Source organism: Tamandua tetradactyla, chromosome 5, assembly GCF_023851605.1.
Source record: "Tamandua tetradactyla isolate mTamTet1 chromosome 5, mTamTet1.pri, whole genome shotgun sequence".
NCBI classification, from domain to species: domain Eukaryota; kingdom Metazoa; phylum Chordata; class Mammalia; order Pilosa; family Myrmecophagidae; genus Tamandua; species Tamandua tetradactyla.
In genome coordinates, this window is record NC_135331.1 from 94,217,176 (window position 1) to 94,244,925 (window position 27,750).

The 27,750-nt window shown below is 40.7% G+C and overlaps 1 protein-coding gene and 1 pseudogene across 4 annotated transcripts in view; both read left to right on the plus strand.

The window, feature by feature from the left end:
- TBC1D22B (TBC1 domain family member 22B) overlaps positions 1-27,750 on the plus strand; it is a 113,967-nt gene that overhangs the window by 59,115 nt on the left and 27,102 nt on the right. For all 4 annotated transcript variants that reach the window (XM_077161654.1, XM_077161656.1, XM_077161658.1 and 1 more), the window contains 4 exons: positions 15,997-16,103; positions 17,292-17,367; positions 19,556-19,683; positions 19,947-20,042. In XM_077161654.1, coding sequence (XP_077017769.1) covers positions 15,997-16,103; positions 17,292-17,367; positions 19,556-19,683; positions 19,947-20,042 — 407 coding nt within the window. The remainder of the gene's footprint in view (positions 1-15,996; positions 16,104-17,291; positions 17,368-19,555; positions 19,684-19,946; positions 20,043-27,750) is intronic.
- LOC143684580 (polypeptide N-acetylgalactosaminyltransferase 11 pseudogene) lies at positions 1,716-5,853 on the plus strand (annotated as a pseudogene).

The window sequence follows — 27,750 nt, forward strand, 5'->3', positions numbered from 1 at the left end:
TTTTATTCCCATACCATGCAATCAATCCAAAGTGTACGATCCATGGCTCTTGGTATAATCACATAGTTACACATTCACTGCTACAGTCAATTTGAGAACATTCTCATTGCTCCGGGAAAAAATTCCATACCTCTAATACCCTCCCTATTACTGGTGCTTATCTTGAGTATAGTACCTTTGTTACAATTGATGAAAGAATATTATAGTGTTACTGTTAGCTATAGTTCTTAGTTTGCATTAATTGGATTTTTCCCAAATACCCTATTATCAACATACCTTATAATTGTCATGTACATATACTCTAATTATGTAAGAATTTTCTAGTATTTGTATAATTAACCGCAGTCATTGTCCACAACATATTTTGCTGTGTCATACATTCCCATGTTGCGTCCTCTGACTTTCCTTCTAGTGACATACAGGACCTTGGACTTCCCCTTTCAACCATACTCAAATTCACCATTATTAATTATACTTACAGTATCTAATCCATTTCTGTCTCTGTGAGCTTGCTTTCTAGTCATCTTTTATATCATACACTATTTGTCCTTATGTACCTTGCTTATTTCACTGGGTATAGTATTTTCAGGGCTCTTACCTATTGTAGCATGTCTCGTAACTTCATTCTTTCTTACATCTGAATAATATCCATTGTGTGTATGTACATTTTGTTTATCCATATGTTTGTTGATGGGCACCTGGTTGTTTCCACATTTTTGCTCTCGTTTTCATATATATATTTATATACATGTATTAATTTGTTAAGCTGCGTGTTCTAGTTTGCTAGCTGCCGGAATGCAATATACCAGAAACAGAATGGCTTTTAAAAGGGAGGATTTAATAAGTTGCTAGTTTACAGTTCTAAGGCTGAGAAAATGTCCCAGTTAAAACAAATCTATAGAAATGTCCAATCTAAGGCATCCAGGAAACAATACCTTGGTTCAAGAAGATTGATGAAGTTCAGGGTTTCTTGCTGACCTGAAAAGGCATGTGGTGAACACGGCATCATCTGTTAGTTTTCTCTCCTGGCTTCCTGTTTCATGAAGCTCCCCAGGAGGCGTTCTCCTTCTTCATTTCCAAAGGTCACTGGCTGGTAGACTCTCTGCTTCTCGTGGCTATCATTCTCTGCTCTCTTAGAAATCTTTTTCTCCAAAATGTTTCCTCTTTTATAGGATTCCAATACACTAATCAAGATGCACCCAATGGGTGGAGACAATTCTCTACCTAATCCATTTTAACAACTATTCTTGATCACTCAAGATCACATCAAGATGTGACTCCCTGTCATCCCCAAGAGAACCTCTTTCGTTGCTCAGATGTGGCCTCTCTCTCCAGCCAACACAACAGGCAAACTCACTGCCCTCCCCTGTCTATGTGAGACATGACTCCCAGGGGTGTGGACCTTCCCAGCAACGTTGGACAGAAATCCTAGAATGAGCTGAGACTCAGCAGCAAGGGATTGAGAAAACCGTCTCGACCAAAAGGGGGAAGAGTGAAATGAGACAAAATAAAGTGTCAATGGCTGAGAGATTCCAGAGTCGAGAAGGTATCCTGGAGGTTATTCTTATGCATTAAATAGACATTACCTTGTTAGTCAAGATGTAATGGAGAGGCTGGAGGGAACTGCCTGAAAATGTAGAACTATATTCCAGTAGCCGTGTTTCTTGAAGATGATTGTATAATGATATAGCTTTCACAATGTGACTGTATGATTGTGAAAACCTTATGTCTGATGCTCCTTTTATCTACCTTATCAACACATGAGTAAAACATATGGAATAAAAATAAATAATAGGGGAAACAAATGTTAAAATAAATTTAGATTGAAATGCTAGTGATCGATGAAAAGGAAGGGTTGAGGGGTATGGTATGTGTGAATTTTTTTCTTAGGTCTTTTTATTTCTTTTTCTGAATTAATGCAAATGTTCTAAGAAACTATCATGATGATGAATGTGCAACTATGTAATGATATTGTGAATTACTGCTTATATATGTAGAATGGAATGGTCATAAGTTAAGAATGTTTGTGTTTGTTGTTATTTTTTTAAAAAATTAATAAAAAAAGAAAAAAAAAAAGATGTGACTCCCTAAGTCACATCTCCAGGGAGATGATCTAATTACAGTTTCAAACATACAGTACTGAATAGGAATAAGAAGAAACGGCTGCCTTTACAAAATGGGATTAGGATTAAAACATGGCTTTTCTAGGGTACATACATTCTTTCAAACCAGCACACTGCCAGAAAGCAATATACCAGAAATGAAATGGCTTTTAAAAAGGTAATTTAATAAGTTGCACGTTTATAATTCTAGTGCTGAGAAAATGTCCAAACTAAGGCACCAACAACAGGTTACCTTCACTTAAGAAAGGCTGATGCCATCTGGAACACCCTTCTGTCTTCTGAAAAGGCTTATGGTGATTGCTAGCTTTCTGTCCTGGCTTCTTGTTTCATAAGGCTTCTCTGGGGGCCTTATCCTTCTGTATCTCCAAAGTTCTCTGGCTGTGTGGGCTCTGAACTTTCTTCAAAATGTTTCCTCTTTTAGAGCATTCCAGTAAACTAATCATGACACTACCTGAAATGGGTGGAGTCACATCTTCATCTAATCAAAAGGTCACACCCGCAATTGGGTGCCTCACATCTCCATGGAAATAATCTAGTCAAAAATTTCTGCCCTCAGTCTTGGAAGACTACAATCCTGGGTTGTAGGCATCTAGTTTGGAATACCGCGTGTACTTATGAGAAAATAGCTGGAAACTACTAAAAGATGAGATGAAAGGAGAACTAGATGAATATATCCAAAAACATCTCCCTGGAAGAACGAAAGTAATAAGAAATAAGAAGCATGAAGGATTGACTTGAGGAAGAATGATTGGAGCAGCACACACTACGGGAGAAATTCTTGTATTTCTAGTTAGCCACTGTGGAGTGAATGAGATGTGGTTGCAGCCGTTGTTGACTGCAATCCAGGAAGACTATAAAAGCATGGTGTGCCCAGTGATTGATATTGTCAGTGCTGATACACACACATACAGCTCATCTCCTATTGTACGAGGAGGATTCAGTTGGAGACTACACTTCACATGGGCTCTTCTTCCTCTTTCTGAGTTAGAAGGACTAGAAGGAGCTACTGCACCAATAAAGTCCCCTACAGTGGCCAGAGGATTGTTCACAACGAACAGACACTATTTTAATGACCTTGGACAGTATAACAGTGGCATGGATATCTGGGGAGGAGAAAATTTGGAAATACCATTTTGGATCTGGATGTGTGAAAGTAAGCTCTTCATCATCCCTTGCTGTAGAGTAGGACACATTTTCCGAAAGAGGCAACCATATGGCTCTCCTGAAGGTCAGGACACCATGACACACAATTCTTTGAGGCTAGCACCTGTATGGTTGGATGAATATAAGGAACAGTATTTTTTTCATAAGATCTGATCTGAAGACCAAAAGCTATGGAAATATTAGTGAGTATGTTGAATTGAGAAAGAAGTTAGGTTATAAGTCATTTAAATGGTATTTGGATAATATTTGCCCGCAGATGCAGAAATCTGGCCACAATGCCAGATTTTTATTACTAGAGGGCCCAAACGCCCAAGGCTCTGTCATCTCCAGACCAACAAATGTCTGGTGGCTCAAGGTTGCGCAATCAGAAGGGAGGCCTTGTAGTGCTTAAGGTGTGTAACTATAGTGACCCAAATCAGATCTGTATTTATAAGGAAGAGCATGAATTGGCTTTAAATAAACTCCTTTGCCTGGATATGTCAGAACCTTGCTCATCAGAACCACCACGACTCATGAGGTGGCACAGGTCAGGAAGATCTCAACAGTGGACCTTTGGGATCTACCAGATATCAGTTGGACAGTACCTGAAAGTTGTTGATCCACTGAGTGAAAAAGACTGTGTTGCTGTGGCAATTTGTGATGACTCCTCCTTACAACAGTGGCATTTGGAAGGTTAAGGTGGAGACCTCAGACTGGAATGGTACGATTCACTAGGCTCCGCCTCCTCTGTAAAATGTGGTGCTTTACAAAGAATATTGATGGTGCAAGAAAAACCTTAAGCTGATTTCCTATTTGGATAGAAACATCTTTGAGAGGATGAGCCTTATCTTGTCCTATGAAAATTCTTGTGAAGATTAGCAGAAGTGAGAAAGCAAATGCATTAGGGATTGGAGTATCATGTTATCATCAGTAGATGATGAAGTACATTTCACCAAGATTTCTGTATTGTTTCTGAGCTGCTGTTAAAGAATTTCTTGCTTACAGAATGTAATTGCACCTCTAAAGACTTGGTTTTGTGCAAAGAACCAAATGCAGGAGTTGGCATTTCTGTTCAGATTCATTTATTCTTCTTTTTAATCCCTTGTAATGATGGAATGGCATTTAGTAGGAAAATTGGCATGATATCCTTTCTTACAAGACTTCATAGGAGACAAACATTATATTTCCCCATTTGGAGAATTTCTAATACTCTCACAAGCAATGAGACAACCAAATCAGTAGGCTGAGCCCTTGATCCTGGGGTTCATCCCTATGAAACTTATTCCTGCTAAGCCTCCTGATAATTATGCCTAAGAGTCACCCCCAGAGAATCTCTTTTGTTGTTCAGATATGACCTCTCTCTAAGCCAACTCAGCAGGTGAGCTCATGGCCCTTCCCCCTATGCGGGACATGACTCCCAGGGGTGTAAATCTCCCTGGCAACATGGTACAGGACTTCTGGGATGAGCTAGGACCCAATATCGTGAGATTGAGAAAGCCTTCCAAAGAGAGAAATAAGATAAAATAAAGTTTCAGAGGTTGACAGATATCAGTCAAAGTTGAGAGGTTATCCTGGAGGTCATTCTTATGCACTGTATAAATATCCCTTTTTCGTTTATGGTGTATTGGAATGGCTAGAGGGAAGAACCTGATTCTAGTAGCCTTGATTCTTGAAGACAATTATATAACTATATAAATTTTACATATTTTGCAATATGACCATGTGTTTGTGAAAACCTTGTATCTGATGCTCCTTTTATTCAGGGTATTGAGAGATGAATAAAAAAGAAGGACAAAAATAAACAGTGGGGGTGGGGGAAGACTAAGGGGTAAAAAAATTTAGGGTAGATTGAACTACCCTATGGTCAATGAGAGGGAAGGGTAAAAGGTATGGGATGCATGAGTTTTTTTTTGTTTCTTTTTCTGCAAATGTTAGAAAATGATCATGGTGATGAATATACAACTATGTGATGATATTGTGAGTCATTGATTGTATACTTTGAGTGGACTGTACGTTTGTGACGATATCAGTAAAAATATTTAAAACAGAAACAAAAACAAAAAAAGAAGCCATTGATCAATTCATCTATAAAAAAAAAAGATCCCCTTCCTCTCCCCTGAGGCTCTCCTCCACCTACCCAAGTAGTACTTTTGCCAAATGACCTTGTGCATTTCTGTTTTCAGTATTTAACCATACCTAGTTACTGTTTATGTTTCCCTGCTCTCCTTTCTCTGTCAGACTGTATGAGTCTTTAAGGCCAGAAACTATTTTAAGTATCTTTATGTTCATATTGCCTTCATTTTAGCACCTAAAATACGCACTCCACACATGTCTAGAGGAACCAGAGGATGAAAATGTCAAGATAACTGCAAGTTACTCAAGAAATTGTTCTGCTATGCTGGACTTTGCCACTAGAGGGCAGTAAACTACAGTGTTCTAATATTGTACTGAATTGGCCAAAAGTTCAGGCTTCTTCTAAGGGATGGAATTGGAGTACCTCCATTCATTCAGTCAGCAAATTTATTGAATACTTATGCTGTGCTAGGCACAGCTCTAGGCACTAAGAATACAGTAGACAAGAATTCCTGCCTTCTACTTCTAAGTATTTATTTTTAAAAAATGAAAGCATATAGCAGCATGCAGAGAAGATGGCGACTTAATAATGTGCACGATTTAGTTCGTCTCCTAGAACAGCTACTAAATAACCAGAAATAGCACAGAACAGGTCCTGGGGCCACATCAGTGACCGGACACACAGTGTACCCCAGCCTGGACCAGCTGGACCGGCTGCGAGCCCCCCCAGAACTGTGAGTTCCCCAAGCCGTGGCAGCTGGTGCCCCTCCCCAACAGGCTACTTCCCAGAGGGGAAAGGAAAGAGACTTCACCAGCAGCAGGGGCTGAGCCCAACCAAACACCAATCGTGGAATTAATTCACAAATTCTGACTACTAAGAACAGGCCCCCAGCTCAGGTGAACCTGGTCAAAGCGAGGTTGCTCATTTTTGCCAAGAGGGCAGGGCTGATGGAAAAAGAAAAAAAAAAAGGAAGCAGGTTTTTGTGGCTGTGTTTCTACAAAGGCTTGACTGCCTTTGGATACAGCGGCAGGACTTCTCAGGCTGCAACTGCCCCAGACATAGCAGAAACAAGCTTGTTTGAGGGCTTGTCTGGAGCCTGTGCCTTCCCCAGGGGAGGGGTGAAGCCCAACTCAGGTGGAATCCCTGCCTTAAGGAATTCAGACACCAGGGCTTGGTAATTTGAAGTCATTAAAACCAGCGTACAACCTCTCCTCTGTCTCCACCATGCCCCCAGCAGGGAGAGTCTGCCAAAGTTAAAGGTACCACATCATCTTATGCTGGTGGGACCTGCAGGCAGACAAGCACCACATACTGGGCAGTATAAGAAAAACAGAGCCCAGAGACTTCACAGGAAAGTCTGTCAACCTCCTGGGTCTCACCCTTAGGGAAAACTGATGCAGGTGACTCTTTCCTCCTGATAAGAGGCCAGTTTCGTCTTGGAAAATCTGGCTGGGGTCTATAATACCTAAGTAGACTCTCCTAAGGGTGGGAGGGGGGAAAAGGCACCATACAGGCAGGGTAAGAAACAAGAAAACAAGAACTGAAAAATTACCCTCTGTTAAACAAAACCTAAGCTAGAGGTCCAGAAAAAGCTGAATTGAATGTCAAAGAACAGATAGACAACAAATTCATCCAGCAAGAAAACCTTAAGTAAAAGAAATGAAAGCAATCTCCAGAATAAACTAATTAAGGTAATTAAATGCCTAGACACCAGCAAAAAATAACATCACACTAGAAAAATTGAAGATATGGCCCAGTCAAAGGAACAAGCCAACAATTCAAATGAGATAAAGGAGTTGAAACAATTAGTTCAGAATATACGAACAGACATGGAAAACCTCATCAAAAATCAAATCATAATGGGTAATTGGAGCTGAAGGGATACAGACTGTGCAACAGGACTAGATACAAAAACTCAAAAATGGACAGCACAATACTACCTAATTGCAATGTAATTATGTCAAAACACTGAATGAAGCTGCATCTGAGCTATAGTTTTTTGTTTGTTTGTTTTTTCTGTTTTTTTATACATATTTTTTGTATTTTTTAATTTTTTCTCTATTATCATTTTATTTCTTTTTCTGTTGTCTTACTATTTCTTTTTCTAAATCGATGCAAATGTACTAAGAAATGATGATCATACATCTATGTGATGATATTAAGAATTACTGATTGCATATGTAGAATGGAATGATTTCTAAATGTTGTGTTAGTTAATTTTTTTTAATTAATAAAAAAATATCAAATCAATGAATTGAAGGAGGATATAAAGAAGGCAAGGAATGAACAAAGAGAAGAAATGGAAAGTCTGAAAAAACAAATCACAGAACTTATGGGAATGAAAGACACAGTAGAAGAGATGAAAAAAACAATGGAAAACACAATGGTAAATTTCGAGAGGCAGAACATAGGATTAGTGAACTGGAGGATGAAACATCTGAAATCCAACAAGAAAGCATATAGCCCTGCAAAATCTTGTACAAGACTATTTGTAGAATCTTTAGTCATATAGACAAAAGTTGGAAGCAACCCAAATATCCACTAACAGGAGAAAATATATTCATACAATGGAATAGTACTCAGCAGTAAAAAGGATTGAATTCTGATAACAATATGAAAAATTTTTAAAACATTTGTTGAATAAATAAGCCAGATTTTTTTTAAAGTACATATTGTATGATTCCATTTATATGAAGTTCAAAACTAAGCAAAACTCATCTTTGGCAATAGAAATCAGAACAGTGGTTGCCTCTGGTTGGGGACTGACTGGGTTGAGGTATAAGAAACTTCTGGGATAATAGAAAGTTCTCTGTTTGGACTGGAGTGTTTTTTTTATACAAGTGTATCCATGTGTCAGAACTCATAGATCTGTACATTTATGTGCAATTCACTGAATATAAATTATACCTTAGAAAAGTTTCTCAGAGAACTTAAATTTTGGTGGGCAGAAGTAGACAATAAATTGTAAAAGTAGATAAAGCATTTGTTGAACTGTGATAAGTGCTATGGAGAAAAGCAAAGCAGGAAAGGAGGACAGGTATGTGTCATGCTGGCAAGGAAGGGAAAGAGGAGGTGAGTTGCAATTTAAGCAGGGAATGAGCCAAGGTCACACTGAGATGACATGTGAGCAAAGGCCTATAGGCGGTGAGGTCGTGATCCATGTGGTTAATTTTTTTTTCCTTTAGATTTTTTTTTTTTTTACTTTTTTTATTGTATACTATAACGTATATACAAAGCAGAGAAAGAAAAAAGCGGTAATTTTCAAAGCACTCTGCAACAAGTAGTTACAGGACAGAGCCCAGAGTTTGTCATGGGCTACCATACCATCATCTCAGATTTTTCCTTCTAGCTGCTCCAGAATATAGGAGGCTAGAAGGAATAAATATTTTTTTTATCATCACAATCGACTTTTTTTTCTTTTTTGTGAAAGATAAGTAGGTACCAAAAAGCAATAAATTTCAAAGCACAGTACAACAATTAGTGGTAGAACAGATTTCAGAGTTTGGTATCAGTTACAATTCCACAATTTTAGGTTTTTCTTCTAGCTGCTTCTAGACTAAAAGAAATACCAATTTAATGACTCAGCAGTCATATTTGTTTGTTAAACCCTACCGTATCTATATAAATGCACCATCACCTTTGATCTTTCTATCATACTCTTTAAGGTTATTTGGTTTATGGTCATTCTAACTTTTTTATGTTGGAGGGGACTGTCAATAATATGGTTTCAGGGGATGGAACTGTCTGATGTTTTGGAGAAGCTGGGTCCTCTAGGTTTCAGGACTTATCTTGTCCAGGGACCATCTGGAGATTGTAGGTTTCTAGAAAGTTACCCTAGTGTATGGGACTTTTGTAGGACCTTATATATTGCCCCAGGTGTTCTTTAGGATTGGCTGGAATGGTTTTCATTGGGGTTTGGTAAGTTGTGATAGGTAGGAATGTCTAATTGAAGCTTGTGTAAGAGTGACCTCCAGAGTAGCCTCTCAACTCTATTGAACTCTCAGCCACTGATACTTTATTAGTTACACTTCTTTTTCCCCTTTTGGTCAGGATGTAATTGTTCCCATGGTACCAAGGCCAGAGTGATCCCTGGGAGTCATCTCCCACTCCCCCAGGGAGACTTTCACTCCTGGATGTCATGTCCCACATAGAGGGGAGGGCAATAATTTCACTTACAGAGTTGGGCTTAGAGAGAGTGAGGCCACCTCTGAGCAACAAAAGAGGCCCTCCAGAAGTAACACTTAGGCATACCTATAGGTAGGATAAACTTCTCCACTACCTACATAAGCTTCACACGAGTAATCCTCAAGATCCAGAGTTTGTCCTATTGGTTTGGGTATCCCTAATGTTTGACACATTATCAGGGGGTTCTCTGATGGTAAAGTTTAATAGTTCCATATTTTTTCTCCCATCCCTCAAGGGACTTTGCCAATGCATTTTGATTATCTGCTTAATATATTCTAGGATATATCCAGGTATTACATTAAGCTATACAGGATTAAAGGCCCTCATTCTTATTCTAGGCTCCCTGTATTTAAGTTGTTCAAATGAGTTATCATGTGGTTAAATGTTGATACTTAATGCTCAGATTTTTAGAGAATAGGAGTTACTATTTGTTTAGTAACCTCCCCCCATAACCAGGTATCCTAGATTGTCTTGCCATGGCTTGCTTCTGAGCTGTTGTATCTCCAAGCACATGCTCTTAGCTCCTGGGAGACATAGTTTTCCATCCCACATCTGATTCTTTGCACATGATAGTGCTTTGCCAATCTGGTCCTCCCTGTCTGGGCAGATGTTAAGACAGAAGATGAAACTGGACAAAGGTTCATAGTGATGGTGGGATTTCAGTATTGTCCCAAGAAGTCATTTAGTTTTTTTTTTTTTAAATGTAAACTTTATAGTAAAGTATAATATGCATTTAGAAAAGTGTATGTATCATATGTGTACAGCTCATATGTGTATAGCTGATGTTCTGAAGAAGCTGGGTCCTCTAGGTTTCAGGACTTATCTTATCCAGGGACCTATCTGGAGATTGTAGGTTTCTAGAAAGTTACCCTAGTGTATGGGACCTTTGTAGGATCTTATATATTGCCTCAAATATATCAATGAATGTCCCCAAAATGAACATACCTGTGTAACCAGTACCCAGATCAAGACATGGAACATATCCAGCACTCCAGAAGTCCCCTTGTCTTCCTTCCTTCCCAGTCCTTACCCACATCTCCCTAAACTTCCTCACCCCATCTAATAATGCTAGCTACTTTCCTAACTTCTAACACTTAGATAAGTTTTGTCTGTTTTAAACTTGATACAAATTGAATCTAGTAAAGATACTCCATTTTCCATTTTAATGCTGTTTGGTGTTGAGGGAATTGGAGAGTGGGACTGATGCTAAATTTTTTAGCTTCCTCTCTTTGTTGGAACTCTAATCCTTTTCTCAAGATGCCTCCTGGCTCTGTCTTCATAGATCAAGCAGCCTAATGTCTGATAGACAATTGAGGAATATTTGAGATTCTTCCCATCAGATAGATATGTGGTGACAGCCAAGTTAGAGTGCTGAGCTGAGCTCCTTTGAGCTGACTTGAGAGCAGTATGCATTTGGTGGGATATCCAGTGCTGGATTTCTCATCATTATAGGAGGTAAACTCTCAAAGGGCAAGTTTGTGTCTGTCATCTCTGGGACAATGACATCTAGCCTGTTCTGTCCCTGATGGTGAGTGGGTCAGCTCTCTTTCTCTCTCTTGTCTGATCTGGAGATTAGTGAGAACTTGTAACAGAGTAGAAGTTGAGTTGCCAATATGTTCAAGTTATTTGAGTCTGGATGAGAAGAAAGTCTGTGGGCAGCTGACATTGGCATTGGGTGCCCTGGACTTCCCAGAGCCTGTTCACATCCACAGTGCCATGGTTGCACACAGCTTGTCTCTATGTGTGGTCTTTGGGCAGGTCCTGAGGGTTAAATATATGTTGGACCTAGCCCTTCCTTTGTTCCCCTAGCCTGAAGACTCATAGTTTGGGCTTATATAATCTAGGGTCCTATAACCAAGAGGCTAGTTAATTATCAGCCACTATTGTTTGCTTAAATAAAAGTTAAAGTAATACGGTAACCTAAGGAACCTAAGGAGAATAGAGTAATAGCAGTGGTATGCATTTTAACCAGGGTATTGTGACATTTACACACTCGGGTACCCCCTGCTGAGCAGTGAGTTCATTTATTTATTTACCATAGTCACTGCTGTGATGGACAGGCACAGTGTCAGGAAGGGTTCTGTGGTTGGCTGTGTTTCTGCATCTTCAAATCAGCACATCTCTAACACAGTTTGAAACATGGTCCCCAAAAAACTGAACCACCTCCTTGTAGGTCTCTGTCACAACTTCAGCAATAAGTCTTTCCTCTGACCCTCTTCTAGAGTGACCATCCCCTCTTCAGAGAGAAGCTCTCCTCACTCTTCTTTCTCTGCTGCCAATTTGGCTGAGTGGTCTCTCCGCCCTCACTATGCCTCAGCTGCTGCCATCAAGTAATTACTTACCTGAAAATGCCAGATAACACCCAACAATATGTTTATATAGCACTTAAAAATCCTTACACGAGATAACTAAATGAATTCCTTCGGTTTTCTGAAGTTTTTAGACATATGGTCAGAAAGACTTCTCTGTTTACTTTTTATGATCAGCAAATATGCAAGGTGTTCTAATGGGTCCACTTTTTTTTTTTTAAAAAAGCATGAGTCTGGTAAGCCAGAAGCTTTGAAAAATGGAAAGATTGTCTGGTGCCTGGTGCCTTGAGTCCTCTCATTCTTGCTAGTCAGGTTGAATCTTCTGACCCAACAGGTGACAAAACCTAGAAATTGCCCTGGAAGCACAAATGGTTTCTGTGAAACTCCTAGAGCAGTGAATAGACAAGTTATTCTTGTCAGTTTAAGCAAAACCTGTTCTCCTGAAAGCTGTTGGGGAGTTTTTGAGGCTATATTAAGCTGATTTCAGGCCCAGAACTCAGTTCTCAGAAAAATAAACAGTTTACTGGAACCTCTGTTGAAGTACGTTTTATCAGGTAATAAATGGGCATGTTCTTGTCAAGTCCAGAGTGGGCAGTTTAATTTTTATAAAGAGCTTTTGATTTTCCTTTTTGGGATCGTTGCCTCTTAAAATAGCCATAAAATATCTCTTTAAATTTCATTCCCTCCAGTCTGAGTTCTGGTTGCTACATGCTCATAATGACAACCAAGGACTCTGTTCTCACTGGAGACTGCATTACTGGCATGGTTTCCCATTTCAGCTTCAATTATATGTTGAATTTCCTCAAATGGGACATTTAATGATCCTTCTAAACAGATTGTTTGTGCTGAATGAAGCCCTTCAGAGAGCATTTGGTCCTTTTCACTGCTGCTTTTTGCTGGTGCACTCAGCTCACAGTTTTTGACTGAATATGTTAATTTCATCTGCCCAGCAGGCAGAAAAATAGAAATAAACTCTCCCTCCTACCTCTAAAATGCGGGTGAGTCATCTCACTGTCTATGAAAGCAAAGGCCAATTGGCAGACGAAGTGTAAGAGTAGAATATGGGGAAATAACAGGCCCCAACTTGGGGCTCCAAATTAGGGTTCAGCGTCTTGTTTGTTGCTCCCTTTCCTCCCTGAACAGCTAAAGATATGGAATTAGTACACTTACCGACAATAGTATTTTACCAACTTATGACCTCATGTTTTTAATCAAATTTTTTCCTTTCTAAAAGATCTCCATACACTACAGGCACATTTTCCTCCTTCAAACCAAAATATGAGAATGGAAAGCTTTAAAAATTATCTTATTTTTAAGATATATTTTGGGATGGCAGGTATATCAGTTAGGATTAGGTTTGACTGCAAATAACAGAGACCCCAAATAACAGTGGCTTAAAAAAAAGATAGAAGTTTATTTGTTCCTTGTGTAATAACAATAACAATAACAACAATAATAATAGCTAGCGTTTACACTATGTTTATTTTATGTCAGATACTGTTGATGTCACTTTTCAAATATTATCTCACTTAATCCTTAAAATATCCTTTGACATTAGTTCTAATACTTCCATCTTAAAAGATGGAGGAATTGAGGCCAGAAGGTAAAGTCATTTGCCCAAAGTAACATAGCTAGTGAGTGGGGAGGCCAAGGTTTGAGCTGTACAATCTGGCCCCAGAGTCTTTGCTCTTAATTGCAAAGACAGAAGAAACCCCGCAGGTTGTAGGATGATATGGCAGCCATAGTCTACATTGTCCTCACAGATCTAGGCTGTTTCTACCTTTTTGCTCTACCATGTATTGTTTCCATTTCTAGTTTCATTCCCACTGCAATGTTGCGGAATTGAAGAATGCCTAAGTTGGAAAAGACCCTTCAAATTATTATGGAGAGCTGGATCTTTATTTAGGAAATTTGTGTGAGGAGTGGGTGTGGTTTTTATCTTAAGCTCCTTATGGGTTTCCCCCACCCCACCCCAAACCTATTTTTCCTATGAAGGAAATAGAACGGGTTAGTGTGAATAACCACGCTTATGCAGTGAGCATCTTCCGTGTGCACTGTTTTACGGTTGGTCCTGGGGTCCTGGAGAGCCATCTGGCGGTACTCCTGCGTTAGGTTGCCTGAACCTGTGATTCAGAGAAGTTCTCGCATTAGGTCAAAGGAGACAGTCCCCTGTAACATTGTTTGTAGGCAGCGGGAGTTAGAGGCAACCTGGGTATCCATCCCTGAGGAAAAGGATGAGTAAAATGTGGTGGAGGCACACTGTGGAGCAATGTGATTTTGCAATTGGACCTTTTTATGTTGTCTGAGCATTTAGTGTTGTTATATAAAATCTTCTTTATTCTTTTTTTGGTGATAGAAAGGCAGGTGTAGTCAATTGTGGCTTTTCTTTTTTTCTAAAATAATGTGCTTTTTTTCTGATTATAAAATTATGCTTACTGTAGAAATCTGGAAAAATAAAAATCCTTTATTCTACCACCTAAAGATAAGCACTGTAAACTTTATGATATATTTTCTTTCCTCTGTGCTTATATAGGCATATATAAATATTGTATGTATAGTAGTTGAGGTGATACCATAAATAATTTTGTGCTTTGCTTTTCCCTCTTAACACTGTGACCTACTCTCCATGTCGTTGCACATTCCTAATAAACATCATTTAAAATAACTATCTTATGCCTACCCTGTGCTACAGTCCATCATTAGCACTTGACATATATTAACTGTGGTGATACTCGACACAGGCTTCTAGGTTATTCCCAGAATCATAGCTTTTCTGAAAGACCACCCACGTCCCGTAAAAGATGTTTTTTTTCCTTTTTTTTTTTTACAGCTCTTGATGTCCATTAAAAAAAAATGACTCTTTAAACAGGATGAGAATCTAAGGATTGTTACATGTTGTTGCCAGGACGTTTGATTACAAGTCTTAGTAATAATTCTCATAAATGAAAAGGCTGGATTCTGTACACATTTTTGTTAGATATTTGTGTCTTTCTACAACACAAGGGACTGCAACAAACATCCTGTTTTCAAAATCGAGCTCATGGGTCTAAGTGGGAGAACTTCCTTTGGCACAGAACTCACGGGCCTGAACATTTCCTTATGTGGCCTCTGATATGCATACCTCAGGTTGGAGTGTTCTGCCTGACTTGTTGGGGAAGGAGAGCCTTTCTCACTGCTTCTACCTCTGTGTAAACTAAGGCAAAGAGAAAACATCCTATGATCTTTTTCCTTCAGGTTTCTTGAGGGCTACTTATGTTCTTCCTACCTGGATTTCGGACCGGACAACTTCAAACAAAGTAACAGGAAGTTACTTAGGAACAGGGATATCCTTGAGAAGCTAATAGTGAGTCCTCTTTAAAAGAGGTCCTTGGCTCTTAATAAGCAGATTTATTTAGTGCAGAATTTCTTATAACTTCAGAGCACATAAAATTCCCTTTGTGTGCTCTGCTCTTTGTGACTCTCCAAGATAAGAATATGTTATGAAAAAAATAAAAAAGTAAAAAAAAAAAAAATTAAGGCTATATTATGGCAACATTCCTCAACCATTTGTCTGTGGAAACCCTTTTCTCCAGTATCCTGTAGGATTGATATTTTGCACAATCCATCTTGGGATCTACCAGCTTGGTGGAATTAAATCTTAGAAGCATCCACAGGCTTGGCTCATCTTCCTTCACATGCATATTTTCACTTCTGAGTGGTAAGGCAGTAGATCTGCCTTATCAGAATTTGGGGATTTCTTCTTTAAAATGAACTGTGGAGGCTATCTGATCCCAGCTATTCCACTATATATAATAGTGCTAGACAGCTCACTGAATTTCAGAAATTAAAGAATTTTTCCAGACCATCTTCAGGGAGCTGAGTATTGCTTATTGAACATAAGGCCTGAAGTATCTTTTTCTAAAACTAAATGAACAAATGCATAGGAAAGAAAAGGTACCCTGGACCCAGTGGGGGATTGTGTGAAAAATGGCCTATTCAGAGCTTCCCTGGGATACATTAGCTCCCCTGATAGGAAAGAGAGGGGTGGGCCTTCATTCCTTGGCATCCGTTTAGCCCAGTTCCCCCTTGACCTTTAGGACCCCATTGAAGACACTAGACTCTGTCTTTCTCTCTCCATTTTTTAGATAAGACCTCTGGACTTTCTTCACCTTTTGTTTTACAGAAGAGGATGTAGAGAACTTTGATGTGACCAACTTGTCTCAGGACATGCTGCGAAGCATTGAAGCAGACAGCTTTTGGTGCATGAGCAAGCTGCTGGATGGAATCCAGGTGAGCTGGTTCTGACTTGTGGGGTTATCTGGGTCCCAGGGCTCCCTGTACGCCTTTGGTTTCCTTATAGCTCTTCTACATCAGACAGGGCCACCCACCTAGCATGGCTCCTTTTCTTTTCCTTTTTGATCTATCTATATTTCACTAAGCTTTACAGCTTTCAAAAAGCAATGGTCTAGTTTTCCCTGAAGTATAAGGAAATCTTCGTGCTGCTCTGGCTTTGTCATCAGAGTATGCTTTCTCCTTTTTGCTGTGTACCCCAAGCCATGTGGGTTTGCCTCTACAATGCAGAGCTCTATTAGGCTTTCCCCATGCTCTAGTATTCTGTAGATTCCTTTGTTTCCCAAACACTTTTATTGGCCATAGGCACCAGCTTTGGAAAAACAGCTTGTGGTTTTGAATGTATTTCAGTGAACTTGAGGGTGGAAGCACAAGTGTTTGGAGCCCTACCCCATCTCACCCTTTTTTTTTAGTTAATGCAAACTTTATTTATAAAAGACTCTTAAATTAGTTGTATCATGCCATGTATTCATACAGAAGACAGTGACCCTTCAGGAATATAGGGAGAAGAGCTATCAAATGCAAAGGAAAACTGTTAAAGAGTTTTGAATAGTTAAAAGCTAGGAAAGATTAGGACAACTTTATAGATGAGTAATTAAAAGTAAAACAAAAAGAAAAAAGATAGAAAACTAGTGTGAGCTAAGAGGAAAGCAGCTGTTTACAAGTCTGTATACTAAACTAACACACAGTCTTCTAGAGAGGCAGGATACTGACGGAGAGAGCAAAATATATACAAAAACTTGTACCACAGTCACACCTCCCCCAGATCCACAGTGTGATACATACAACCAGTGTGTGTACACTAGGCCTGCCAAGAACACTTTAAGCTATGAGGACTTCTAGTTTAGTAAAGCTGTGAGGTGCCAGGGGAATGGGGCAGCTTCATTTGCAATTGCTCTTTATTTTCTCCAGTCTTTTTTTTTTTTCCAAGTCATCAGTGTTAGTTGTGGAGGAGGAGGATGTGGTCATGGTTCCTGAAGAGTGAGTCTGATTAGAATCCAGGTCTGAATGGTGGTGCTGCTCCCGAGACTTGCAGAGCTGAGAAAGTTTGCTGTGCACCATGTCTGTGGAGGAGGTAATGGTAGGAACTATGGAGCCCCTTTTAATCGTGGGCTCTATCATTTGCAGGATAACTACACCTTTGCACAACCAGGGATCCAGAAGAAGGTCAAGGCACTAGAAGAGCTTGTCAGCCGGATTGATGGTAGGTTCAGAGAAAGAGGAATTCTGTAGCAATGGTACAGTATAATTCTGAGCCATCTATACTTGTGGGTTCTCTCTCAGCCCCCGCCTGGCCTTGACAACTTCCCAATTCACTCACCACTGTTGGCAGCACCAGCATCCTTCCACATCTGAAGACTAAACTCTGCCGTTATCTCAAATTCTTCTTTTCCCTTAGTGTTTTTTCAATTTTTCATACAGGATCTTGCCTCAAATTTACCCCTTCTTCTTCATTTCCCTAGCCACAGCTCTGATCCAACTGTTCCTACATTTTTGCAATTTCCTCCTAGAAGAACTTGCCTCTTCCATACTCTTTCTCTTCCAAGCCATCTATCACACAACTGCCAGGTTCATCTTTCTAAACTACTGTTCTGGCCACGTCCTTCTTCTGCTGCTCTCCATTGCGTTTAGTGTGCATTATATACTTAAGTAATGCATTGCATTACTTATGCATTCTAACTTCATGTGTTGATGTAACTCAGGACTCCGGGGTTTGTCTTTGCTTTCAAGACCTGGGCTTGACTTTGCTTAAGACCTTGCAGACCTGAGGCAGTCTGACTGATACTCCAGCGGGACTTTCCACAGTACCCTGTGATTTGTTGGGGCTGAGGGAATTGAGATGTGGCTTTTCCTGAAGCCGAAGGTCTTTGAGGAACAGGCGCCATCACAGTAATTCCTTGGCTTTGGCCTGAAATCATCAATTGCTAGAAATAAAAGGGAAGGTGAGAAGCTCTACTTTGACTAATGAAGAAACTGGGGTCCAAGGACAGAAATCAGAATTAAGTTTCATGAAGAATATGTAGAACCTAGCAGCAAAGTCTTTTGTGAAGTGAGATCTCTAGGAGCAGTAAAGTTGTGGACTCTACCAGTTACTATACCAACTAATAATTTCCTACTTTTCCCAATCATGGTTTATCTGCTTTGTCCAGGCCTGCCCCTCTCTTTTTCCATACAGAAGTTGCATACCTTCCTTCTTTCCAAGGTTCTCTTTCATAAAAACCATTACTGATTTATTACACTTACTCCAGCTTCCTTGTATGACTTAGGATTGCAATTTTCCCAGCTCATTTGCTTATTCATGGTTGTTTTGTATACATCATGTGTATCTTATCATCTTCACCCAGTTGTCAGCCCCATTGGGCCTGTGGTGGGGCCCACATCTGGGTCTCTTAACATCCCTCACGTGGAACCTGGCACAGGGCTAACAGAGGCCAGTAATCAGTTATGTCCCAGAGAAGAGAGGCTGTGGGGTTTGTCCCTTTCTACCTTCTAAATACCTGATAAATAAAGCAAAAGTTACAAAATTTTAAACAATTCAGAAAAACACAAAATAATAAAAATTCCCCCACTTCCTCAAATCCATGCCTCAGAAACAACCATTGTTAATAGTGCTTCTAAAAATACTTTAATATTTTGCCAGGTACTGTGGTAAACACTTATATTTTCTCATCTTGTCCTCCAAATGCTCTGAGGTATGATTACCCTCAGTTTATAGATTAGGAAACTGAGGAGGATAATGATTTAAAAAATCAAAAAACAAATCCTATTAAGCATTATTTGAAGGACTGTCTTGTAGAATAGGAAACAGGTTTGTTTTGGGTTACTCCAGTATAACCACACTAACACCAAGGGGTAGGAGTAAGAAGGTAGCTAGTTTCTATTTAAAACACTTTCTGGTGAATCACTTAATGCATCAGTGGAAGAAGCTGCCCTTGAGTGGAGTCTGAGCCTCCTTCATTGGCAGTGTTTAAAGACCTGCTGGATGACCATCTGTCAAGGATGCTGAAGAGGAATTCCTCACCAGTGGGAGTGTAGCCAAGGTGACCTCTAAGGTTCTTTTCCATGCTGGTTCTTTCTCTGATGAATAATGAGATCAAGCAGCCAAGAGAACCTTATGTCTCCTACTTTATGCCCACAGCAGCCCTGTGAAGAAGAGAGGCGTCCGGAACATCACAATGGGATGTTAAAATAGTTCTATTATGTGCTGGGCTGAGTTAAGGGCTGTGTGTATGTTTGCCATCAATCAGATGCCCATTTACTCCCTCTATGTCTGGCTTCCCCAGGGGAAAGGGATGATAAGAAATGGCAACTGCCTTTTTGGCTTCTGTGACACTTTCAAGGTCTAATCCCCTAGGTTGTGCCCCTGGGGCCAATGGTACTTCCTGTTTCAGAGCAGGTACATAATCACTTCAGGAGGTACGAGGTCGAATACCTACAGTTTGCCTTTCGTTGGATGAACAATTTACTTATGCGGGAGCTTCCCCTTCGCTGCACCATCCGCCTGTGGGACACGTACCAGGTATGAAGAGATCCCCATGCCCAGCGCCCTGCCCTGATATATAGTGTAGCTACTGAGAAGTCCCCCTACCTTCTTTCTATGTCTGTGTCTGCCTTAGCCTTATGGGCAGGTTACCCGCTAAAGGTTTTTCAGATCTCTGTTTGCCCAGCCATAAAATGAGTGTTGTGCTACTTTCCCACCTGTCAGGAGAATTGGAGTTGACAAGACCAAAGCCAGCCCCTGGTCGGGGCTCGGGGACCTAACTCTGTTATTTTCTTTCCCAGTCTGAACCAGAAGGGTTTTCCCACTTCCATCTCTACGTGTGTGCAGCCTTCTTGATCAAGTGGAGGAAAGAGATCTTGGATGAGGAGGACTTTCAGGTGAGTGGCCAGGTACTTAGTTAGCCTGGCCCGGGAATGAGCATCAGAATGGGAGTTAGTATATTAGTGGGGCTGCATAGAGGAAATGTCCCATGGCAGGTAACTGACCAAGAAGAGGAACTGGCTCCATGGGAGAAAGGGTGCTCAGAAAAGTATGCCCCTCCTAATTGGCAGAGAATCATCGAGATCCAGAGTTCTTACAGTATGAAAAGGGCTTTTGGGGCAGAAAGACTGCAGAGTGACTGGGCAGGCCTAGGAGACCGTTCATTGATTGACAAATGTTTAGTGGGCACCTGCCATGTGTCAGCACTCTTAAAGGTGTAGGACACCTCAAGAAATGAAACAAAGGTCTTTCTTCTCATAGAGCTTGCATCCTGGTTGGAAGGAGACATCCAATAAACAAAAGCATAGTAAATAAATAAAGAAGAATGGTAAGTGATAATAAGATATGAAAAAGAAAAGATAGAGCAGGATAAGTGAGATTATTAGGTGGCAGGGAAGAGACAAGTTGCAATTTTAAATTTCAGGGTAGGCTTACCAAGAAGGTGATGTTTGAGCAAAGTGTTAGGAAGGTGAGAGAGTGAACCATGTGGACATCTGGGGGAAGAATGTCTGGGCAGACAGATTAGCCAGCGTAGAGGCCTTAAGGCAGCAGTGTTCCTGCACTGTTCAAGCAACCATGATGGAGGCCAGTGTGGCTGGAAGTAGAACAACCCAAGGGAAGGGTAGGAAGAGGTGAGAGTGGAGAAGTCACGAGGGAGCCAGATTCCAGAGGACCTTGTGGGTCACTTTAAGGACTTAGGACTTCGGCTTTCCAAAGTCCTCACAGTGAGTGGGTGTTAAGCAGAGGAATGATGTGATCTGACATATTTCAAAAGGACCATTCTGGCTTCTGTGGAGACTGTAGGTATAAGAAAGGATAGAAGTAGGGATCCCATCCAGGAGGCTACTGTAGTCTTCCAGGTAAGAGATGAGGGTGGTTTGGACCAGGGTGATAGCAGCAGAAATGTGAGAAGTGGTCAGCTTTTGGATATAGTTTGAAAGTAGAGCCCACCGGATTTCCTGATAAATTCAATGTAGAGTATGACAGAGGGATGAGTCAGGATAACCATGCATTTTATGGAGAAGGCTGTAGAAGAACAGGTTTATAGCGAAAGATCAGGAGTTCAGTTTTTGGTATGTTGTGTGTACAATGCCATTAGATATCCAAATAGAGATGCCAAGTAGGCAATTAAATCTTATGAGTCTGTAGTTCAAAGGGAGAGATCTGGACTGGATTTATATATTTAGGAGCCTTTGACTAGATGGTACTTAAAGTTGGGACACTGGGTGAGATATTTAGGAGCCTTTGACTAGATGGTACTTAAAGTTGGGACACTGGGTGAGATGCTGAGGAAGTAAGTATGGTCAGAGAAGAAAGAGAAGAGGGCCAGAATCTGAACCCTAGCACACTCCTTCATGAAGAGGTTAGGGAGAAGAGGTGGTTGAAGCAAAGGAGGCTGAGGAGGAATGACCACTGAGAGTGCCGGGTCCTGGAAGCTCTGGGTGGGGATGCTTTAAAGAATCCCTGTGAAGGAGATTTAAGAAGGGCAGATGTTTGGTGGAGGAATGCCAGGCAGCTGTTCCAGGAGGCCCAAGAATTGGGGGAAAATGGGGATTAAGAAGAAAGATTGCCAGACATTGCAATCTGCAGGGAGAAGGCCTGAACATTGTTTGTGGTCCCTACTTTTGAGGAAAGGGGAGAACTTTTGTTTTTCTGCTTTGTACATTTCTTAACTGGCTGTTTGGTTGGTTTTGTTTGTTTTTTAATGGGCATGTATTTCTCCTTAAAGCAGAGAAAAAAAGCAAGAGAAGGCTGAATATTTTTCTAAGCCCTAATAATGCAGGTCATTTTCAAGAGTGACAGCATCTGTGTGTGATGCCCACATAGCACCATTCTGTAATTGAAATTAGGTGGTTATAGAACAGAAGCCCAAGCGGTAGAGATGGAAAGACAGGGCCCAACTTGGCCAAGTAAGGGCTTTGGAAGGAAAAGAAAAGAATAGATGAGGTGACTTCTATGAGTAGATGTGAACTGTAGTGCTGAGGCTGCAGGCTGCTGATTCAGAGCCACAGCTTCTGGCCGCGAGCAACATATGTGATGTTCTAAGATAAACAAGGACACAGGGCTGGAATGGCTGCATTCCGGGGTGAGCTATCAATTTTGATAATGTGGTTGAGGTGGAGCAGGATATCGAAAGCATGACGTCTAATTGAGTTATCATGAGCAGGCTCAGAGAACCTTGTCATCTGTGATAAAAGTGCTTCCCAGATTAGCTCAAGTCGCTGGAGGTAATTCTGGGAAGGGCTTTTAGCAATTCACAATATTGACAGCATATAGGACAATCCTCTATGACTCTAAAACTATGTTAGACATAGAGATGTTCTTCATTAGTGGGTAGTATATTTGATTATCTGATGGATTTGAGATTTTTCTGCAATAATTCACAGAATAACATTGGGAATTCTTGTCTGCTGCCATGTGAACACTTCAGTTATTCCTGCTCATGGGGGAGTCTCACCTCTTTCTTCAAGATAAATAGAATGGGTGGTAAGACTAGATAATCTACAAAGTTCTTCCCACCTCCACAGTTCTATAATTCTATGAATAATAAAAGAAAAAAACGTGCCTGACTGTTTTAGGATGGATAGGCAGTATCCTTTAGGAGACAGAAACTTGACACAGGTGTAAGGAACAAGGCCACAAAAGAACTGTGTAAAATGAGATATTGGACATGACTTTTTCAGGGAAGGAAGGCCTGTACAGCTTAACTGTTAAAGGGCTATTTGTAATTGAATCACTGCAAAGGAAGTTCTGTAAATGAATACAGGTATTTTAGACAGCCAAATAGGCCCAGCCTGCAAGAGGAAAGTCTTGGGGCTAAAAGATGCAGTCAGCAGCTCAAAGACAAACCATGTGAAGTAGCTGCAGAAGCGGAAGTGTGAGTTGTGGCACTTTCAGCAGACCAGCCATTTGTCACCCTCCTTAAGGATGCATGGAAGAAGAGCCATGTTAAGGGGAGCCAGTGGAAGGGTGTTCAGAGGGAAAGTAGCCACCTTTCTATAGCTCAGTGGTTATGCCACAGTCTCTGGAGCTGGCCGGCCTGGGGTCCAGTCCCAGGGCTGGAATTTTTTTAACTGTGCAACCTTGAGTAAGTAACTTGGCCTTCTGTGCTGTGCTTTTCTCCTCTGTAAAATGGGGATAAGAATACCCACCTCCTAGGGCTATTATGAAGGTTAAACAAATTAATACATGTGGAGCAGTTCCAATGGTATACCTGGCATAGAGCCCTCAAAACAGTGAGCTTTTGATCATTATTAATATTATTACTACTTGCAATGTAGTCCTGAATCTGGGAATCAATAAAGTGAAGACAGAGCTTTAGGAACCCAAGCCTCTAATTTTGTGGCTTTTAACTTACCTGAGTAAACCATGCTGGACTGATCCTGGGTAAAACTGCAGAACTGGATGAACAGTCTGGGCTGGAGTGGAGGTGACAGAGTTTGCAGGGGCATAGGGCAGTGCCTTCCCAGAAGGAAGGGCACCCACTTTTCTTTGGCCAGGCAGCCTTCTAGGGTCAATGCCTGGGAGAGCTCACCGAATACCAACAAATAAGAGTCACATTAAGAGGTTCCCTTTCTGAGACCTCTGAGAAGGGGCACTTGAGGGCACATCTGTGCATGGATATTTGGGGACGGGGGGCTGGCTCCCCCAAAGGTGTTCATAAACTGTTCAAATGAGAGCTTCTAGCAGAGCTGTGCCAATACTTTCATGATAGAAGGGCCCTTGGCAATAGCAGCCTTCAGTCTATGCAGATTAAATAATAATGATAATAATCTGAGGTTGAAACGAGAAATTTTTGTTTTTTATAGGTCGTATGGTCAAATATTTCATAAGCTTCAATCTAATAATATCTACTTCTTAGCATTTTCACATGCTCAGTTTCCCTATAGTCACAGTGTGATTCAGTAACTTAGCCAGGGTCCCACAGGGAGACCCACTCTCCATGCGCTGAACCACTGTGCTCAGTCCTCTCTACCTCAGGGCCCAGGCAGGATGGAGTACTTGAGCCAAACGCAGGCTGTAGCTGCTCACTGGCAAGGACCTGCTCACTCTTCCTCTCAGCACTGCCCCTTCCCTGCCCCTCCAGCCCCTCTCCTGTCTATTGCTAGCAGGTTTTCTTAGCAAGCATTGTTTGTTTTAAAACTGAGAAAGAATTATTCCAAGGTCCTTCTTTCAGACTTCTATGACTGTGGCCCCTGGGGTTTTTCCTTCCACTGCCAGAAGGACTTCCCTCACAGGTGGCTAGAAACCATACCCCACATGTCTCTATAGGAAGGAGAGGTGCTAATGATCACTCTGACTGCAGCTTGAGTGCTGGAGACTCATGCAAATTGCTGGAGCAAAGGTGGGGTCTGGGACTCTATCTGTGAAAGGCTAGAAGCCCCGCCTCTGGCCCTCAGAGAGATGTCAGGCTTCAAAGTGTGCACAGAGGGTACACAAAGGGCAAGAGTTAAGACTTAGGAGAGGCTTGAGAAAGAAGGGAGTCTGTTCCAATCAGGTAATTAAAAAACTTTTGTCCCTCTTTCTCTCTCTCTCTCTCTTTTTTTTTTTTTTTTGACTTTTTAGTCTTGAAGTAATTTTACAGTTGCAGAAATATTAGATTTCCCGAATATCCATCCCCACCCATATTCGCTTAATGCTACATCTTCGTAACCATGGCACAATTAACCAAACCAAGAAATTTTCATTAATATAGCAATTAATTTACAGACCTTATTTGAATTTTACTAATTTTCCCATTAATGTCCTTTTTCTTGGCCAGGATCCAATCTAGAATACCAGTGTGGGACAGTTCCTCAATCTTTCTTTGTCTTTCATGGCAGAAAATCTTCAGAACTGTTTAAGAGCACTGTTCAGTTATTTTGTAGGCTGTCCCTTAATTTGGGATTGTCTGAAATTTTCTCATGATTGGATTGAGGTCATGCATTTAGGGGAAGAATGCCATAGAAGTGATGTGCCTGTCTCAGTGCATCCTATCAGGAGGTACATGACCCAGTGTGTCTTACTAATGACCTTGATCGCTTAGTTAAGTTGGGATTTACCAGTGTTCTAGTTTGCAAGCTGCCAGAATGCAATGTACCAGAAACAGAATGGCTTTTAAAAAGGGGAATTTATTAAGTTGCTAATTTATAGTTCTAAGCCCGCAAAAATGTCCAAATTAAAGCAAGGCTATGGAAATGTCTGATACAGGAAAAGATACCTTGGTTCAAAGAGGCTGATGACGTTCAGGGTTTCTCCCTCAACTGGAAAAGCACATGGTGAACATGGTGACGTCTGCTAGCTTTCTCTCCAGCCTTCATGAAGCTCCCTCAGGGGCATTTTCCTTCTTCATCTCCAAAGATCTCTGGCTGTGTGGGCTCTGTGGCTCTCCTGATTCTTGTGGATCTTGTGCCTCTAATGCTTTTTCCAAAATGTTTCCTCTTTTAAAGGATTCTAGTAAACTAATCAAGACCCACCTGAAATGGGTGGAGTCACATCTCCCTCTAATCAAAGGTTAATACCCATATTTGGGTTTGCCATAGCTCTGTAGAGATAATCTAATCAAGTTTCCAACCTACAGTGTTAAATAAGGATTAAAAGAAATGGCTGCCTCCACAAAATGGATCAGGATTAAAACATGACTTTTCTAGGATACATCATCTTTTCAAACTGGCACAACCAGGTTTCTCCACTATAATGTTACTATTTTCCCCTGGGTAATTAATAAGTATTTAATCAGGGAATACTTTGATACTGGGCAAGTAACCTGTTTCTCACTTTTGCCTACTAATTTTAGCATCCACTAATGTTAAACTGTCATTACTGTGGTATTTAACCAAATGGTGATTTTCTATTTTCATCATTCCTTCTACATTTATTAATTGGCTTTCTGCTGTAAGAAAGAACTGTCCCTTCTCCGCTGCTTTTTTTTTTTACTTATTCAATCACTTATTTATATCAATGTAGATTCATGTGTGTTTATTTTATTTTACAGGTTATCAAATACTATAATTATTTATTTATTTACTTATTTTATTTCACAATCACACAGTCATATTGCGAAAGCTGTATCAGTATGCAATCATCTTCAAGAAACATGGCTACTGGAACACAGCTCTACATTTTCAGGCAGTTCCCTCCAGCCTCTCCATTACACCTTAACTAAAAAGGTGATATCTATATAATATGTAAGAATAACCTCCAGGATAACCTCTCGACTCTGGAATCTCTCAGCCATTGACACTTTATTTTGTCTCATTTTGGTCTTCCCCCTTTTGGTCAAGAAAGTTTTCTCAATCCCTTGATGCTGAATCCCAGCTCATTCTAGGATTTCTGTCCCACGTTGACAGGAATGTCCACACCCCAGGGAGTCATGTCCCACGTAGAGAGGGGGAGGGCAGTGAGTTTGCTTGTCGTGTTGGCTGAGAGAGAGAGGCCACATCTGAACAACAAAAGAGATTTTCTTGAGAGTGACTCTTAGGCCTAATTTTAAGTAGGCTTAGCCTATCCTTTGCAGGGTTAAGTATAATCATTTATTTTGCTGCTCAAATTGTCCCAGCTTTGGACCTTAGAAGCTCCTTCAAGTTGATTTCTGTCTTTTTTGTTTTTTTTCCTTGACTTCTGTGCCTCTCTAAAAAAAAGACATTTTTTTAATGGTGAAATATAACATATATGCAAAAAGGCAATACATTTCAAAGTACGTTGTAACAAGTAGTTATAGAACAGATTTCAGAATTTGGTCTGGGTTATAGTTCTACAATTTTAGATTTTTCCTTCTAGCTGCTCCAAGACACTGGAGACTAAAAGAAATAGCAGGATAATAATTCGGCAGTTATACTCATTTGTTAAATCCTGTCTTCTTTGTTATAACTCCTCCTTCTCCTTTGGTCCTTCTCCTAATCTTTAGGAGTATTTGGGCTCTGCCCTTTTAACTTTTTCATGTTGGGAAAGGGTGTCAATAACATGGGGTAGGGGGATGGAACTAGTTGATGTTCTTGGAGAGGCTGGCCCCTCTGGATTTCAGGATGTACCTGGCCTAGGAACCCATCGGAGGCTGTAGGTTTCTAGAAAGTAACCTTAGTGCATGAAATTTTTGTAAAATCTCAGCTAGAGCCCTAAGTGTTCTTTAGGGTTAACAGGAAGATTTTGGTTGGGTTTGGCAAACCATGGTAATTAGCAATATCTAGGTGAAGCTTGCATAAGAGTAGTCTCCAGAATAGCCTCTCTACTCTGTTTGAATTCTCTCAGCCACTGATACCTTATTTTGTTACATTTCTTTCCCCCTTTTGGTCAAGAAGATGTCGATCCCATGGTGCCAGGGCTGGGCTCATTCCTGGGCATTGTGTCCCATGTTGCCAGGGAGACTTTCACCTCTGGATGTCATATCCCATGTAGGAGGGAGGGTAATGATTTTCCTTGCACAGTTGGGCTTAGAGAGAAAGAGGCCACATCTGAGCAACAAAAGAGGTTTTCTGAAAGTAATTCTCAGACATTATTTTGGTAGGCTTAGCTTCTCTGCTAAAGAAATAAGCTTCAGAAGAGCACACCTCAAGATCAAGGGTTTGCTATTGACTTGAGAGTCCCTAATGTTTTTCTGTGTGTTTTTGAATTGCTCCCCAACCCCAA